The sequence below is a fragment of the Eubalaena glacialis genome, chromosome 1 (assembly GCF_028564815.1).
Source record: "Eubalaena glacialis isolate mEubGla1 chromosome 1, mEubGla1.1.hap2.+ XY, whole genome shotgun sequence".
In the NCBI taxonomy this organism is placed as follows: domain Eukaryota; kingdom Metazoa; phylum Chordata; class Mammalia; order Artiodactyla; family Balaenidae; genus Eubalaena; species Eubalaena glacialis.
In genome coordinates, this window is record NC_083716.1 from 119,385,899 (window position 1) to 119,403,230 (window position 17,332).

At 38.4% G+C, this 17,332-nt stretch overlaps 2 protein-coding genes across 6 annotated transcripts in view; one reads left to right on the forward strand and one right to left on the reverse strand.

Annotated features, from left to right (window-relative positions):
- The window catches only part of C1H2orf76 (chromosome 1 C2orf76 homolog), an 85,586-nt gene extending 74,510 nt beyond the window's left edge, over positions 1-11,076 (forward strand). For all 3 annotated transcript variants that reach the window (XM_061183158.1, XM_061183168.1, XM_061183178.1), the window contains exons 6-7: positions 2,910-2,991; positions 10,907-11,076. In XM_061183158.1, the coding sequence (XP_061039141.1) occupies positions 2,910-2,991; positions 10,907-10,983 (159 nt within the window). In that variant the 3' untranslated portion in view covers positions 10,984-11,076. The remainder of the gene's footprint in view (positions 1-2,909; positions 2,992-10,906) is intronic.
- Positions 1-17,332, reverse strand: part of STEAP3 (STEAP3 metalloreductase) — a 101,706-nt gene that overhangs the window by 3,520 nt on the left and 80,854 nt on the right. Inside the window, exon 5 of one of the 3 annotated variants that reach the window (XM_061183135.1) lies at positions 14,112-14,152. The exons of the other annotated variants lie outside the window; for them this stretch is intronic. Coding sequence (XP_061039118.1) covers positions 14,126-14,152 — 27 coding nt within the window. The 3' untranslated portion in view covers positions 14,112-14,125. Of the gene's footprint in view, positions 1-14,111; positions 14,153-17,332 lie in introns of those variants that run through there. 3 annotated transcript variants of the gene reach the window in all.

Sequence of the window (17,332 nt, forward strand, 5' to 3'; positions counted from 1 at the left end):
AGACTCTGTGCTCCCAATGCAGGGGGCCCAGGTTCGATCCCTGGTCAGGGAACTAGATCCCACGTGCTGCAACTAAAGACCCCGCAGCCTGCAACAAAGATCCCGCATGCAGCATGGAGTGTCCTGTGTGCTGCAACTAAGACCTGGTGCAGTCAAATAAATAAATATTAAATTAATTAATTAGTTAATTAACTAATGATTTCTTTAGTGAAGTTTTTTTTTCCCCCTTTTAATCTGTGTGCTTTGGAGTTTAAGCCCCTGTGCTCTCTAGTGAGTGAAGCTTTGGAGCATGGCTTCTGGGTCAGCTCTTTTGGCTGCTGAGAGGCCTTATTGTTGAGCCTCCCTCTCAGCCATATTCTAGAAGGAGAATCCGTCGCTAACCGGCTGCGTTCTGGTTGACAGGTGGTACTGTGTGCCCAACTAGTGCTCACTACTAGGTGCCGTTTAGGGGCAGATATCAATCCTCCTGTATTTATGATGTTTAACTGAATTTGTGAATAGCATTGGAGAGCAATCTCATCTACCCCCACCCCAAATCACACAGAGAAATGTTAGTTAACATGACATGGGACCAAGTGTTTGTTAGCAAGGTGTTTAGATATGTGGACTTTCAGCAGAGGCAAATTTACTTCTCTCAGAAGTCAGACTGTTTTTGTTTTTGCAAAAACAGAAATATAGATCAATGGAACAGGATAGAAAGCCCAGAGATAAACCCACGCACCTATGGTCAACTAATCTATGACAAAGGAGGCAAGGATATACAATGGAGAAAAGACAGCCTCTTCAATAAGTGGTGCTGGGAAAACTGGACAATTACATGTAAAAGAATGAAATTAGAATACTCCCTAACACCATACACAAAAATAAACTCAGAATGGATTAAGGACCTAAATGTAAGACCGGACACTATAAAACTCTTAGAGGAAAACATAGGAAGAACACTCTTTGACATAAATCACAGCAAGATCTTTTTAGATCCACCTCCTAGAGTAATGGAAATAAAAACAAAAATAAACAAATGGGACCTAATGAAACTTCAAAGCTTTTGCAAAGCAAACTACAAACAAGATGAAAAGACAACCCTCAGAATGGGAAAAAATATTTGCAAACGAATCAACGGACAAAGGATTAATCTCCAAAATATATAAACAGCTCATGCAGCTCAATATTAAAAAAACAAACAACCCAATCAAATAATGGGCAGAAGACCTAAGTAGACATTTCTCCAAAGAGGACATACAGATGGCCAAGAAGCACATGAAACGCTGCTCAACATCATTAATTATTAGAGAAATGCAAATCAAAACTACAATGAGGTATCACCTCACACACCAGTCAGAATGGCATCTACAAACAACAAATGCTGGAGAGGGTGTGGAGAAAAGGGAACCCTCTTGCACTGTTGGTAGGAATGTAAATTGATACAGCCACTATGGAGAACAGTATGAATGTTCCTTAAAAAATGAAAAATAGGGCTTCCCTGGTGGCGCAGTGGTTGAGGGTCTGCCTGCCAGTGCAGGGGACACGGGTTCGAGCCCTGGTCTGGGAGGATCCCGCGTGCCGCGGAGCAGCTAGGCCCGTGAGCCACAGCTGCTGGGCCTGCGCGTCTGGAGCCTGTGCTCCGCAACGGGAGAGGCTGCGATGGTGAGAGGCCCGCGCACCGCGATGGGGAGTGGCCCCCGCTCGCTGCAGCTGGAGAGAGCCCTCGCACAGAAACGAAGACCCAACACAGCCATAAATAAATAAATAAATAAATAAATTTATAAAAAAAAAAAAATGAAAAATAGAGCTACCATATGACCCAGCAATCCCACTACTGGGCATATACCCTGAGAAAACCATAATTCAAAAAGACACGTGTACCCCAATATTCATTGCAGCACTATTTACAATAGCCAGGTCATGGAAACAACCTAAATGTCCATCAACAGACGAATGGATAAAGAAGTTGTGGTACATATATACAATGGAATATTACTCAGCCATAAAAAGGAATGAAATTGAGTCATTTGTAGAGACGTGGATGGATCTAGAGACTGTCATACAGAGTGAAGTAAGTCAGAAAGAGAAAAACAAATACCGCATATTAACGCATATATGTGGAACCTAGAAAAATGGTACAGGTGAACCGGTTTGCAGGGCAGAAATTGAGACACCGATGTAGAGAACAAACGTATGGACATGAAGCGGGGAAAGCCGCGGGGGGCGGTGGTGGTGTGATGAATTGGGAGATTGGGATTGACATGTATACACTGATGTGTATAAAATGGATGACTAATAAGAGCCTGCTGTGTAAAAAAATAAATAAAATAAAATTCAAAAAAAAAAAAAAAAGACTGGCCAAAGCTGGAACCTCAGCCCCCTGGCTGACTAGCCACATACTCTGGGCCTATATCTTAACCTCTCTGATTCCTCCTGGATTATTGTGAGGATGTGATGATGATGATGATAACAGAACAGTGACAGCCAACAGTACTCTCTGTGTGGCTGACACTGTCCTGAGGGTTTTTTTATATGCTTCATCTCTTTTCATCCTCTCCACAGGGTAGTAAGAAGATGCATCACTCCCCCTCCTTTTTTTGTTTTTTAACAGATGAGCACATAAGAGCACCTCTAAGAGAGCTTTGTTTGTTGAGACCTCTAAGAGGTGGTTGTTGAGACCACGCAGCTGGATGTTGGTGGAACCTGAACTTTAACCCAGCTCCAGCTCCAGAGCTCAGTGCTTTATGTAGTGTGTGCATGTAGTAGGTACTCGCTGTGTATCTGTTCACTTCTCTCCCTACAATGATGGGAGCAGAATGTAAATTATTGCTGTGACCCAGAGTAACAATTCAGTTGTCTTTGAGGAATCTTACCAAGTATGAAACACATATAAGTACTGGTAAAATGCAGATTTTCTTTCCTTCTAGACAAATGAACTTGTGTTGAGTTTGGAAGATGATGACAGGCTCCTGTTAAAAGAAGACAGCACCCTGAAAGCAGCTGGAATCGGTGAGAAAGAGTGTGTGTGCCATGTAGAGTTGGAGGGGGCGCTGGCTTTCCTGGCCTGTATGGTGATACCTGGCTGATTGTATTTGGATAACTTAATGCAATGTAAATGGTACCCTTGGTGCTCTTTACACTACCTTATAATTATTCAGAGGAGGAGAACGAGAATGATGTACATTCAGATCATTTGACTCAGGGAAGTAGATATCTGCTCTCCAAACATTCAGAATGCAAATAGTTCTTTCCAGAAGGTATGCTCAGAATTCTGTGGAGGGCTATTTTAAGTGATTGACAGGTTATTACTCACTTAATAACCTACTTACTCATATCAGCATCATTTGAACAGATAGTTTAAGAGAATAGGGCCTGGTAGAACTCATGTGGAATAATGAAGTGAGATGTTGTTTGTATAACATGCAGCGTAGTTTCTGATAGTCACCCAGATCACTCTGGGCCGACCAAGTCATGGAATTTCAAATAGGAGCCTAGTGTGTACAGTTGAAAAATTGCCTGATTTAGCCTTTCAATTTGGAATATGCATGTAGTTTTAGTTTAAAGAAGTGCTGTGTGACATGTTTTATGACCATTAGAGGTCACTATAATTCTACTTACGTGTACACTTACAAATGATGTGGCAGGTGGACGAAGTTTGTGAGAGAGATGTGAGCAGTTGAAGGCATTATGCCTCGGACATGCCTTTGTGGTCAGTGACTCTAATGAAACAGCACAAATCATACTTACTTTCTAACTTTTTTATATGCACTGGTTAAGGAGCACTCTAAGGGTCATGAAGTCCATGTTAGGAAGCCTTAAATTTTTTTGACAGGTGTTTTATTGAGTTATTTTAGTCACATCTGTCAGGAATTCATTTTTAAATGACACATATGGCTAAAGTGGGTTCCTGGCATATCTTCCAATTTAAATATGATTTTAAATACCATGTTGTATAACCTCAGACTTGTTTACTGTGTTTAAGTCTACACTATTGGCTAGATTCAGTGTCTTTCCTTATTGTGAATACATAAGATTGATTGCTATTATTTGGAAAAACAATTTTCAATTTGGTATTTATTTCTTCAATTGCTATTATATTATTATAGCAGGTGGCACTTAACAACTGCTTGTTGTTAAGCATAAAACTATAATTAGTATAATAGACTGGTATTGATATAGGAATTGACAGATAGCTCCATGGAAAAGACTGGAAAATCCCAAAACCAACTAAAAGAAATTTCACAATATAACAAAATTTTGACATCTCAGATAAGTGGGGAAAAGAATGAATTAGCCAGAAAATGTTGGGCCCATTGCGAAAACATTTGGGAAAATCAAATTTAAATTCTTAGTCTTCATTCCAAAATAAATTCTCTACAGGTTAAATGTGATAATGTAAAAAAATTTTCTTAAATGTAGGTCAGTAGTTTCATAATGCTGGGGAGAAGGGCATGCCCTTAGAAAGGGCATGCCTTTGAAGCCAGAAGCCATAAAGCCGGGAGAAATGATAGATTTGACCACATAGAGTTAAATGAGAAGCAATAACTGTGAAAAAATATTTGCAGCATATATGACAAAGAAAAAGTTATTAGCCTGACTTTATAAAGAGGTCTTATAATTAATATAAAAAGGAGAAATAAATTCTACTGATAGAAGAAATAGCTAACATAAAAAATAGTTCAGCCTTATTAGAAATGAGAGAAATGCACATGAAAATAGATACTATTTTATGTAGTTTTCTACTCTAGTGGTTAAGAATTAGAGGCTGGAGTCAGAGTGCTTGGGTTCACAGCTTGACTCTGCCACTTACTGTCTGGGTGACCTTCAACAAGCAGTGATTATAAGACTAGCAGACGTGAAGAACAGTGGTAGTATCTGAGGGAGTGTTAGGAAATGAATGTTCTCTCGTACTATTGTTCGGAAGCTGTATTACCTCTAACTTTCTGTAGGTCAGTTTGACCAATAAGACTTTCTCAAACTTAATTTTCTGTCGTTATCTATTACCAAGCCAACAGAAGTGCTTCCTCAACTCTGTGACTCCCCCCAGGTTGTGATATGCCTTCTGAGGTGTTCTCTCTCACCTTCTCTGTTTGGGATTCATTGATGAAGAGCTTTATTTACTGAATGGAAATAGACTATATTGTGTGATACCATTATTATTTTAAAATGTATGTGTTTACATGTCTGTATATGTATATGGAGAAAAGATCATATGCTAAAATTATAGAAATGGTTTCTCTGGGTGGTGGCATTGCCAGTAATTAATCTTTTTCCCTTTATTCTCCACATTATCTAATTGTTCTTGTATTGATAATTTAAACTTTTTTCTACTATTTACATGTATTACTTGTAAAGTAAGGACCCAATTTTAAGGAATAAACTCCTAAATTTGGAGAAAATTGGTTTGAATGAAGGCTCCACATTTTGCTTGCTTTGTGACCTGGAAGCCATTTAGCCTCTCTGAACTTCTACTTTGATTTCTGTAAAACAAAACGGAAACAATTAAACCTATTTCAGATGGTTGTCATGGGTTGAGTAAAAGAATGTATATGAAAGCATCCAGAGCAATGCATGTAAAGGCCCTCAAAAATACTTAGTTTATTTGGAAGCCATTTTGGAGAAAGCAATTGGCAAATGTTTTGAATTTGTTAAAACATCAAGTTGTTGGTTTAATTGTTATTAATTTCAGACTTAAGTAACGAACCACCTATAAAGGTGTAAATCAAATCCCTCTTTTTGTCATTCTTGTTTTAAGGCCATAGATCTTAGATCAGCATCAGATCCTTTTTGTGGGTTCTCCACTGGTTTCAGGGTGGTACTTCAAACTGGTCTCCTGCCAGGGCAAGCCTGCAGCCCTGCCTGAGGGTGACTTTGGTCCCTGTGGGGAGTGACCCCCTCTCCTGCATGTTCCCCTTTGTTGCCTAGAGCAGTGCAAAAAATTCTAAGTGCAAGTAGATTGTAAAAGTGATACTTGAAGTGTGTGATTTTTCTAGGGAATTTTCCCTCCCTCGGTGCTGTGCCTGGTTAGGGTTTTAAGAGGTTCAAGAGAAAAATTCTAAGTCATCACTCTCTCCCTTTTTACCACTTGATCTTGCTGTAGAGCTGTCACTCTGCTATCATAGCCAATTGCCATGGGAATAATGCCAATGTAACAAATGTATCATTAGGACTTTTCTGTAAAAACCATGAAAGGAAAAGAAAGACTGTGAGGGGGGAAATTAGGGGAACAAACTGGTTTGAAGATTTCTTTTCTCACCGAGAAATTCTCTGGCCTTTTATCTACATTGCAGATCCCAATTGTATATTCTGCCTACGCTTGATGTCAGGGGAAGTTTTTGGTTGTGGATTTAGTTCTAAAATACATAAATAAAAAGATTTGCTTTGTGGAAGGAAGAAGAAGGCCTTACCTAGAATTGTTATTTATAATTTAAAGATTTTCATCTTGTTATTAACAATTGTGGTTTTATGGACTAATTCCCCTAAGTAATAAATTTGCGTGTTAAATATTTTGGGGGTTATATTTTATCTCTTTCATTTTGCTACATTCTACTGCTGCTGTCTTTTGAATCTTCTCTGGTTTAGGAAAGAAACTGGGGTAGGGTAACTCTTCTAAAGTCAGTTATGTTTTATTGGAAATATTTTAAAACAAGATACAGGCGGCCAAACCATGAGTGCTCATCTGTGGGAAGAGTTCGCATCAAGCTAGATCTTGTAATAATTCCCAAACTCCCTTGTGGTTTGTTTTCATCTTGTGTGTCACTCCTGTTGTCTGCCCACAACCAGAACCCAGTCTTTGTGCCTAGCACCTCTGGGTGATCTTGGATAAGCAGCTCATATTATAGGATTCCTTGGCTCCCACTTCTTTATCAGGATCATATTTGATTTGTGTTTCCTGAAGGTTTGGGTCCCTTTCCCATTCTCTTTTGGGTAGTAATATCTTGGGGCATACGTGCTTTTCTCCTTTGACAGCGCGTTAAACTGGCTGTTCACGTTAACATCATAACAGCGATGGTCTGGTACTCGATTAAGTAGGTGGTGGGAGCAGGGAATTTGAGATCCCAGAGCAAGGGGGTCAGAAGGAACCTCCCAGACATGTTTCTTCCCTTATTGCCCTCCCCTCGCTGTTGTGGAAATCACAGTGTCCAGTCTATCAAAGGTCAGATTCATTTTACTATTTGTTTTCTTCAAACTAGTTTGAAATCTTCTCTGCCAGCTTGAAAACAGATGCTCAAGCAGCTACGAAATAAAAGACACAGTAGTTTGGAACTATCTGTTGGATTGTTGACCTCCTTTGGTGAAAAGTTAAAAATATAACTCAGCAGAGAGCATGGTTTTGAATGATTTGTAGATTAGGATTTCGTGAAACTTGCAAGGATGGGGTATAGTCCTGGACCAGGGGAGAGGATGAAACTTGGTCCTTTTGGTCTCAAATTGCTGCAGAAATCACACCTGGCCCTTCATGGTTTTTTTGTTTTCTGTTTTTGTTTTTGCCAATAATCTGCAGTTATTTTCACATTACAGCCCGCCCGATGATAGTCTGCCCTGATCATTAATTATCTGTACTGCAGTCAGGATGCACGTCTCAGTCTCTTTCCTCAGATGACGGTTGCTGTGCTGCGCACGACTTTGGTACTGACTAGTACAAACCTAGGGATTTAGAAACTATACACTAAATCCTTGCTGGCAGGCGAGTTTATTGAAATAAGTTCGTTGAGGAGTTTAAGTACATTGCACTTAATTTTTCTTGAGATTTTACATTTAAAATGGGTTTTTCTTATATTTAAAAAATGTGAAGTCATTATTTTCCTGTTCAACGTGTATATATGTGTATTTTATAATGGAAACTTTATAAAATTCTTAATTATTAATTTCGTATCCAACATGTGATGTCCTAGCTTGCGTTCATTTTATTAAACCTGAAAGTCAGTATTAAAATGAACCACAAATGTATTTGGAGAGTTCCTACTTGATTTCATTTGATAGTAAGACGAAGGGATGAGCTGGAGTGTATTTATTGGATTTGAGAATGCGCATTCATTTCAGATTCACACGCCAGAGCGCTGTGCACCTGCGTGCGCTGCCGCCTGCAGCACATTTAATTTAAAATCAGGTGCCCTAGGGGACCGGCATGTGCTAGACTTCCCGAGGGTTCTTCTGGAGCCATTTTAAATAGAATTGGGGAAGCAGGAATTTAAGGGGTAATGGTGGAAAGGGGGGTATGTAGAGGTCTTGAAAATCGTTATTTGTTTTCATTTTAATTGGCAAGTAAACTTGCAGTCTAAATACGTGAAATCATTCAAACATTTTCAACAGAGTTCTATAGATTTAAAAAAAACATTATATTCTATTTCTGTTTGAGGACCACATTACTAAAGTTTAAAATCCATTTTATGTCTTCCTTTTGAATGTTCAGAGCAACTAACTCCTAATTTGTGTGTTATTCTCCAATTTGTTAAGGGTGAGAAATTTTATCAGCCTGGACCATTTGAGTTTAACCCATTTGTCAATCTAATTTTCCTGAAAAAATTCATTCATCTGCAAATAAAATCTTTACCTAGATGATCTCATTTTGAGTCTGTATTATATGTATTATGTAGATAATGGATTGCTCTGTAAGTTAATTAGAACGAAGAGAACCTATGTGTGAAAACAAAAATGTTTTGTCAGTTCTTTCTTTTTATCTGCTTAATTCTAAACCTCTTATTGGTGTCCTGAAGAGCCATACGATATATTAGTTTCTCAGAAGGGGTACAGAGATAAATGTCTACTGCAGTAAGTAAAATTGTAATTACAGTTAGTGTGTATTGAGCAAAGTGCTGTGTGGGCAAAGCACGATGTAAAGTTCTGTATATAAATAGCACATCATGGATGAAACCTTGCATTGTGATTATTAAGAACAGGGGGCTTTTCTCATTCTCCATTAGGAGGAGGATATTAGAATCACTTGCAAATTATGTAGTCTACCTTTGGGCTTGCTTCTCTTCAAAAAAGGAAACCCCAGGAGCTTTTTATATGAAGGATAGATCTCAAAATATCTTCTCTTTGAATGTTGAATTTTTTGAAGCCCCTTGATTCCAAGTGTAGAGCTCTTAGCCATTCTTTTTTTTTTTTTTTTTTTAAAGATAGGTGTTCAATTCCAACCCAAGACACCTAAATTTTTTTTTTTTTTAAGAATTTATTTATTTTATTTATTTATTTCTTTATGGCTGTGTTGGGTCTTTGCTTCTGTGCGAGGGCTTTCTCTAGTTGTGGCAAGCGGGGGCCACTCTTCATCGCGGTGCGCGGGCCTCTCACTATCGCGGCCACTCCCGTTGCGGAGCACAGGCTCCAGACGCGTAGGCTCAGTAATTGCGGCTCACGGGCCCAGTCGCTCCGCGGCATGTGGGATCTTCGCAGACCAGGGCTCGAACCCGTGTCCCCTGCATTGGCAGACAGACTCTCAACCACTGCGCCACCAGGGAAGCCCTAGCCGTTCTTTTAAATGCTATTTTCTTGTAAAATTTCACTGTACATTAACTTACTGTTTGCCCAGGGCGCATTTGTTTACAGCCCCTCTCATTGATTCCCAGCTTCTTTCTTCTGTGTCTCCCCATCCCCTACACCCTCCACGCACATCCTGGCTTATTGTGACAAGAGCTTGTAATCTGATTTTTATCAAGATTAATCTTCATCTAATCTTGAAGATACAGTAGGACTGGAATGAGGATCTGAGACTATGGGTGATTTTATTTTCCTCTTTCAGTATTTCTATATTTTCTGTAAAGAGCACGGTAATTTAGGTTTGAGAAACATTAAATTTGGTATTCTTAAAACCAGCAAAAAACATTTTTAATGAAATGTCATGCTAAGTTCTTTAATTTCGTTCTTCTGTGATAAATTCTAATGATGAGATGAGAGCTGTAAACTAGGAGACCAGTGCTAATCCTTGGCATCCTTCCTTATTATCCTATTTATTTGGCTTGAAGAGTTTTACTTGTCAGTTTTAGGAGGATATGTTAATTGTGTGATCAGTATTCCTTACAAATAATCTTGTCTGTTTTCTTGTCAAGATTCTGAAGGCCCTTTTGCTCTTTCTGTAAAAGCTAAGCAGACTGTATTAACTTCTGGTTTAATTTAAAAAACAAATGTGGAACTTGTTGGCGTGACGCCTTAAAGAATCGCATGTTTAATAATTGGAAGGCTTTCCATCAGATTTGTCTCCAGTCTGAATTAATAATGTTGCTGACTTATTGTTTTAGAAGACAGAGTCCTTGACCTGTTAGGTTTAAAGAATTGTGACTGCTCTAAACCTTTGTGGGTCCTTTAGCTGTGCCATATCCCCTGTGAATAATTAGAGGTATTTGAAGGTATTGCGGTAGAAGCCAATTTGTGTCTTTCACTTTGCATATTGTTGAAGCCTCATGAATTAATCATAAGCAGGCAAAAAATTAACTTCTTCAGACACATATTTTGATGGGTCATGAGGGAGAATGTAAAGTGATCTGTAAAATATTCTACTGATCCTCTAAGTATTAAATTATTATACCTACAGGCTAATTTCAGAGGGGAAAAAAAAAAAAGAGTTTTCCTCCTTCTTCAGTAACTGAGTAGCAAATTTGAAAAAAATAAAGGCTTATTATTTCTAGGACTGTTAAGAGGACTATAAATGAGCAATTTTATGATTTCCTGAAAACCAGATTCAAGTGTTAATTCTTGTTTTTAATGTTTTTGGTTATTTTTATTTTAAATCAGTTGAATTCTAGAGTCTTATAACTACAACTTATACTTCTTGTTGATTTTGTGAAATGTGAAACCAAACAAGTAACTCATCTTTCTGACTTTAGGCAACTAAAGCACTGAATCAACGAAATGGATTTCCATACTTGTTTAAAATCTAGTTTTACATTAAATTTTCTTTCCATTTTCTATTTTTCTTTTTTTTCAGCCAGTGAAACTGAAATTGCCTTTTTCTGTGAAGAGGACTATAAGAAATACAAAGCTAATCCCCTTTCATCCTGGTGAGAACTTCACAGGGCTTCCTTTTTGCATACTTGTATTAAGCTCTTTATTCCACTAGTGAGTTTTTTAAGTTGACAAATAAACTTAAAAAAATGAATCCCAAGCTCTGCCATTTGAGGTAAAATCTGCGGTGTGTTCTCTCTTCTGCAGGTCTCATTTTTTTCTTTCTTGTTGTAAAATAATATATTTATTTATGGGGAAAACATTTGATTTTTTTTAAGTGAAAGAAATAGTTATTCAAAAATCACCATGGAGTGTTGGTTCTTTAGTTATAATTTGTTTTTCTGAAATTAGAGGTCATTTTGGTGACTTGCATGTTGGATTCTTTAAAAAGATTATAAGACTTAAGGTCATTCTGTTTATTTTGTGTTTTCTCCGTAGTTTCTAATTAGACCCCTGTTACTATCTTTGGCTAGCAGGGATTGTAAGAGTCTCTTATGACCAGGAATGCCATCTTTTCACTTACCATGTTACACACCACCACACCTGAAATGGAATTGGGTATATTTTAGGGAGGTTTTCTGATGTCAGAGGGCTTTTCTTTCTTTTCGTATTAAGCCCACACAAATAACATTGCTGAAATGTGTTTTTCTGAGCTGTGTTTCCTGACTTCAGGAGCAAACTATAATAGAATCAAACTCATTTATTTGGAGAGAGAAGATAGCAGGATGATTGCACTTCTGGAAGAAAATTGTTCATTGAGAACAAGTCTAAGTCATGGATGATACATTCTTTCAAAATAACATAATGCTTTAATGACGGACTACCAGCACCCGAAGAGTAGTGAATTCAAGGGGGTCTTTCAGCCAGCCTGCATCTAATCGGAACTCTGAGAGAGGTTAGTTGGCTCTAGAATTACTCCATGAAGCCTTAAAACTGCTAGAAGGGCAAATTGGTTTCATTGTGGTATAGGCTAATTTAAGAAAACCTATTCTGCTTAAAAAATCAAGCTTGAAAGTCTGGTTAACATAACCAGAAGATGCGTTGCTTTGTTTAAAGACAAAGCACTTGGAGTAAAGGAAGATAAGGGCAGAAGGTCTGTTGAGCTAGGCCTTATAAGTTATGCTGAGGAGTTGGAAACTTTATCTAGTAGGTAGTTGGGAGCCAGTGGAAAGATTTAAACAGATAAATTACATGATTAGATTTGTATTTTAGAACGTAAGCTTTGGCAGCAGTGTCCAGATGGCAGAAAGACTAGAGGACAGTTGCATAGACCAGAGGAAGATTGGAAGGACTCACCTAGGACTTGACAGAGGGGAATGGAGAAGAAGAGACCTTGTTGACATAGTGCTAACATTTGGTCATGCATTAGATGGCAGGCATTGTGTTAGGTACCTACACGTGTTATTTAATTTTTACCACAACTCTTTAGTCTTGATAGTATCATATTTATCTATGGCTGAGGAAATTGGGGCCCAGAGAGGTAAGGTAACTTTCCCAAGGCAATGCAGTAATTTGCACTGGGAGTGGAGCCAGGTCTTTCTTAAATTCCTGACCTGGCCCATTTCATCCTGTGGCCTCCCAGGAGAGGTATGAGGTAGAATCTTTGGGACTAGGTGAATGGCTGGTGTGGAAGGTGTAGGAGGAGGAGTGGAGACTTCAATGATTCTTCCTGGAGTGAGTGACTGGATCGATGGTGACAGCATCAACCCACATAGGGAATTTAGTAAGTAGAAGAACAGGTTAAAACTTACTCCATTTGATTATTTTGCAAACATTCAATTTATACACACTTTGTTTCTTTTTTAAGAAAAATTAAGCATACCTTTACCTGTATGTTTTCTTTCTAACAAATAATGCAAAAATTTGTACATATGTCTAATCCTTTGTTTTGGCGTGTATTTATTTTCCTTATTAGAAAGTTACATATAGGCTTTTTTCACTTGTAAACACAGATGTAAAAATCAGAAACTAAAATACATTACGACTAAAAAGGGCTTTTAACCAAGAGTGAAAGATTGGTTCAAAACATAGAAAACTTATCAATGTACATAATTCTCAAAATATATAAAGAAGAAAGAAATTGTGCTATCTCAGTGTTGCCCCAAAAAAGCATCTGATGGTGGGCAACCCCTTGTGTGAATAGAAATAGAATAGAACAGAATCCCCTTAACCTGATGAAGGTTACCCACAGAAAACCTACTAATGGAGAAGTGCTTAAGCAAACCTATTAGATGAATAGGATAGGGAGGACACTATTACCAGTACTATTCAGAATTGTTCTGCCTCTTATTGTAGCCAGTACAATAAGAAAAAAGTAGTGAGAACCACAGACATTGGAAAGGAGACTACGCATTCATTTGCAGACAGTATGATTGCAAGAGAATCAACTGACAAGTTATAAGAACTAATAAGAGACTTTATGAGTGCCTGATAATGAACTTAAAATGTGCACAAAAGCTATAAAATGTTAACTAGAGGATATAAAAGACCTAAATAGAGAGATACTACATGTTCATAGATGGAAGCTTTGATGTAGTAAAGATGTCGATTTATACCTAATCTGTACTTCAGTGCAACCTCAATCAAAATCCCAGGATTTATATTGGGATTTGACAAACTGATTTTAAGGTTCATTTGGAAAAGCAAATGTATAAGAATAGCCAAGATCAATTTGGAAAAACAAAAAGGAGGGGGGGTTGCCTACCATTTGTCAAAATATATTTTAAAGCTGTAGTAATTAAAACATCTTGGTTGTGATACAGAAGTAGACCAAAAAATCAATGAATAGAAACTGACTGCTGTATATGGAGACTTAGTATATAATAAAGGTAGTGTTTGTAATCAGTGAAGAAAGATGGATATTTATCCCCGGCCTAGGCATTAAAAAAATGATTAAGGACCCTACCTCCTACCATTCACTAAAATTTCAGACAGATTAAATAAGCATGAAAAACAAGATGATGAATTTATTAGGGAAAAAAAAGGATTATTTTTATGACCTTGGGGGTAGAGATGGCCTTCTTAAAACACAAAATGTACAAGTGCCATAATTTGCTGAGTTTGATTTATCTATATGAGAAACTAGATTCCCCATCCCCCCAGAAAAATTATAAACGGGTTGAAAGGCCAGTAAAGACTGGGAAAAACTACTTGCACTTACAAGGTAGACAGAGGATTAGCTTCCAGAATATATGAAGAACTCTTACAAGTCAATGAGAAAAGGACGAACCTGCAACAGTAAAATGGACACATTTTGTAAAGAAGAAATTTGTAAAAAAAAAAAAAAAAAAAAGGAAACATATATGGCTTATAAAAATGTGAAAAGATGCACACATCCTGTTTTTCAAGGAAATTAAAACAAGAGTATCATTTCCATTCATCAAGATGGCAAAGAGTAAAGGGTTTGATAACAAGTATTGGCAGTGATGTGTGCCTACACTGCCAGTGGGAGTGTAAAGTCATGTGCAGTCACTTGGTCAAGCAATTTGATATGCTGTCTATTGAAATAACAAATGTACGTCTTCTATTGACCCCGCAGTTCCACTTCTTAAAATTTGTCCCAAAGAAACCCTCTCATGCCTGCAGGAGGAGGCATTTATAAGGGAATTCACTGCAGTGTTATTTATAGTAGAAAAACACTGTAAACAACCTAAATGCTGTCAGTAGAGAGTATCTAAATGACGTTTGGTATAGCTATACTCTGGATTACTACTTAATCTAAAACAATGGGGGACATTCATATTACTTACTGACATGGGACAATCTTTGAGACATCTTGATGGATAAAATTGCAGAGAGGCTCATAAACTGATGTCGTTTGTTTAAAAAAGGCACAAAATGATAATATATATATATATAATGTGTATATATAATATGTGTGTGTATATGAATATACACATTGTATACACATATATACGTATACACAGAAGAATATACACCAAATTGATAACATCGATTACCTCTGGGGAGGGGCCTAGAATTGGGAGGTGAAGGTGGTAAAAGCCTGTATCTGTATATTTAAGGAGAATCTATTTGTGTTAAGAATTAGTAAAAACTAATGCATGTGTAGAGATTTAAAAAAGCAGGAAAAAAACCGATCAGGCAATTGCCATTAATATTTCGGCATATTCCATCTAGGTTATTTTTTCTATGTATTTTTTTAATGTTTCTGACCTTTTGAGTGTGTTTTAAGTTATACAAGTAATATTTGCTTGTTAAAAACAACTCAGGTAAAAGGTAAAAATCCCCTTCAAAGGTCACTTTTTTTGCATAACTTGGTGTTTATACTTTAGGAGCTTTTTTTTCTGCACATGTATCATTATTTAAATGTGCATTTTAAAGCATTATCATTTGATTATTTTAAAATATCATTCTCTTGTATATAGAAGTCTCATTTTCTTTTTGAATCATCATTGTATACCAGATACTGCATGTGTTTTATCCATTATTCAAGTCCTCGAGTTGGGTAGAGCTGTGAGTAGCCCCATCTGTGAAGTGGAGATGATGATGCCCACCTCACAGAGTGTTGGGGATCAAGTGAGACACTGCCTACATGGGACTTAGTAGGCAGGGCCTGGCATGAGGTAAGTGCTCATCAAATGTCTTATGATACTCATTATGAGCAGTGCAGCAGCATCAACTTCAATTTGGAGCCGGAAACCCTGATGCTCTCGGATATTAAGCCACTTGCCCAAGGCCTAAAATCTGGAAAGTCGAAGAACGTTCTGCCACTCACTGAAAACCAGGGGTGTCGGGCACTTGGAGAAACATGGTATGAAGGTTGTCAACCACGGGCCGAGAGACTGTGTCCAATTTTTGTTGATTGTCACCCCTTCTCCAAGCATTTTTGCCAGTCTCAGTTGAACTTACTTTCTCTTCTTGTGCTAAAGGAACATACAGCCCCTAGCCCCACTTAATAATCACACCTAGTTTTATGTGAGTCTGAGGAGCTTTTTGCCACAGCAAAGGTGTTTTATTCCCTTCTCTTTCTGCCTGTTCCAGATACATGCGGGAGAGATGGTGGTGCTCCTGCCTATGCGGGACACTCAGAGAGATGGCCCAGCCTGGGCCCCTTGGGAAAACTGCTGCGCACTGCTGAGGAGGGGAGGGGAGGGGAGAGTGAGTTTTTCCCACTCCCTGCATGTGGCGGCAGGGGCTGGAGGAGTCTGAGGTTGCTGAACTACATCTCTAGAGCACAGAGAAGTCCAAGTGTGACAGTGTCGAAGGATCCAGACTCTGGTCCTCTTTTCTTCACAGTGTGGGCACGCATGTGTGTTGGGGGAGGTGTTCTGATTATTGGTTACAGGTAGCTTCCCTTCATTTTACTCTTAAAACTCTCTCATGGTTAATCAGATTAGCAAAGGTAACTGAAGTACGTGGCATAGTTTCTTACTTGGTTTGAGGTGAACATTTTGAACTCCACTGTCATGATGGGGGGGTCTTGGGTGTCTGTGGGCCTGGAAAGTACCCATCTCTCATGTTGAACCCCCAGCATGAAGCTCTTGGTCACTAGCGACCTTTCCCTCCGCACTTGCAGCATTTATGGGAAGTGAGGACGTGGTAGAGGAGAGCACGGCTTTTGTCATTTCTCTCCATCAAAGGAGATGTATTTATTCAATGAATCGGACCTGAGACCAGTTCCCCCATCCCCAAGTGTGCATTTTGGGGTATAATACTAACACTGATTTGGATAATGGCCTTTGGAGACTCATTTTTTGGTTGTTAGTGAGAGGATCATATAATGTATAATGATTTAAAAGAAACATACGGGGCTTTCCTGGTGGTCCAGTGGTTGAGACTCTGCACTTCCACTGCCGGGGGCACAGGTTCGATCCCTAGTTGGCAAAGTTCCTTTTAAAGAAACTTCTCTAGGTGGGAAACACAAGATAAGAAAAAGACCTACAAAAACAAACCCAAAACAGGGACTTCCCTGTGGCGGTCCAGTGGTTAAGACTTCACCTTCCAGTGCAGGGGGTGGGTTCAATCCCTGGTTGGGGAGCTAATATCCCCCATGCCTTGTGGCCAGAAAACATAAAATGGAAGCAATACTGTAAGAAGTTCAATAAAGACTTTAAAAATGGTCCACATAAGAAAATCTTAAAAACAAACCCAAAACAATTAAGAAAGTGGCAGTAGGAACATACATATCGATAATTACCTTAAATGTAAATGGATTAAATGCTCCAACCAAAAGACACAGACTGGCTGAATGGATACAAAAACAAGACCCGTGTATATGCTGTCTACAAGAGACCACTTCAGACCTAGGGACACATGCAGACTAAGAGTGAGGGGATGGAAAAAGATATTCCACACGAATGGAAATCAAAAGAAAGCTGGAGTAGCAATACTCATATCAGACAAAAAAAAAAAAAAGACTTTAAAGACTGTTCCAAGAGACAAGCACACT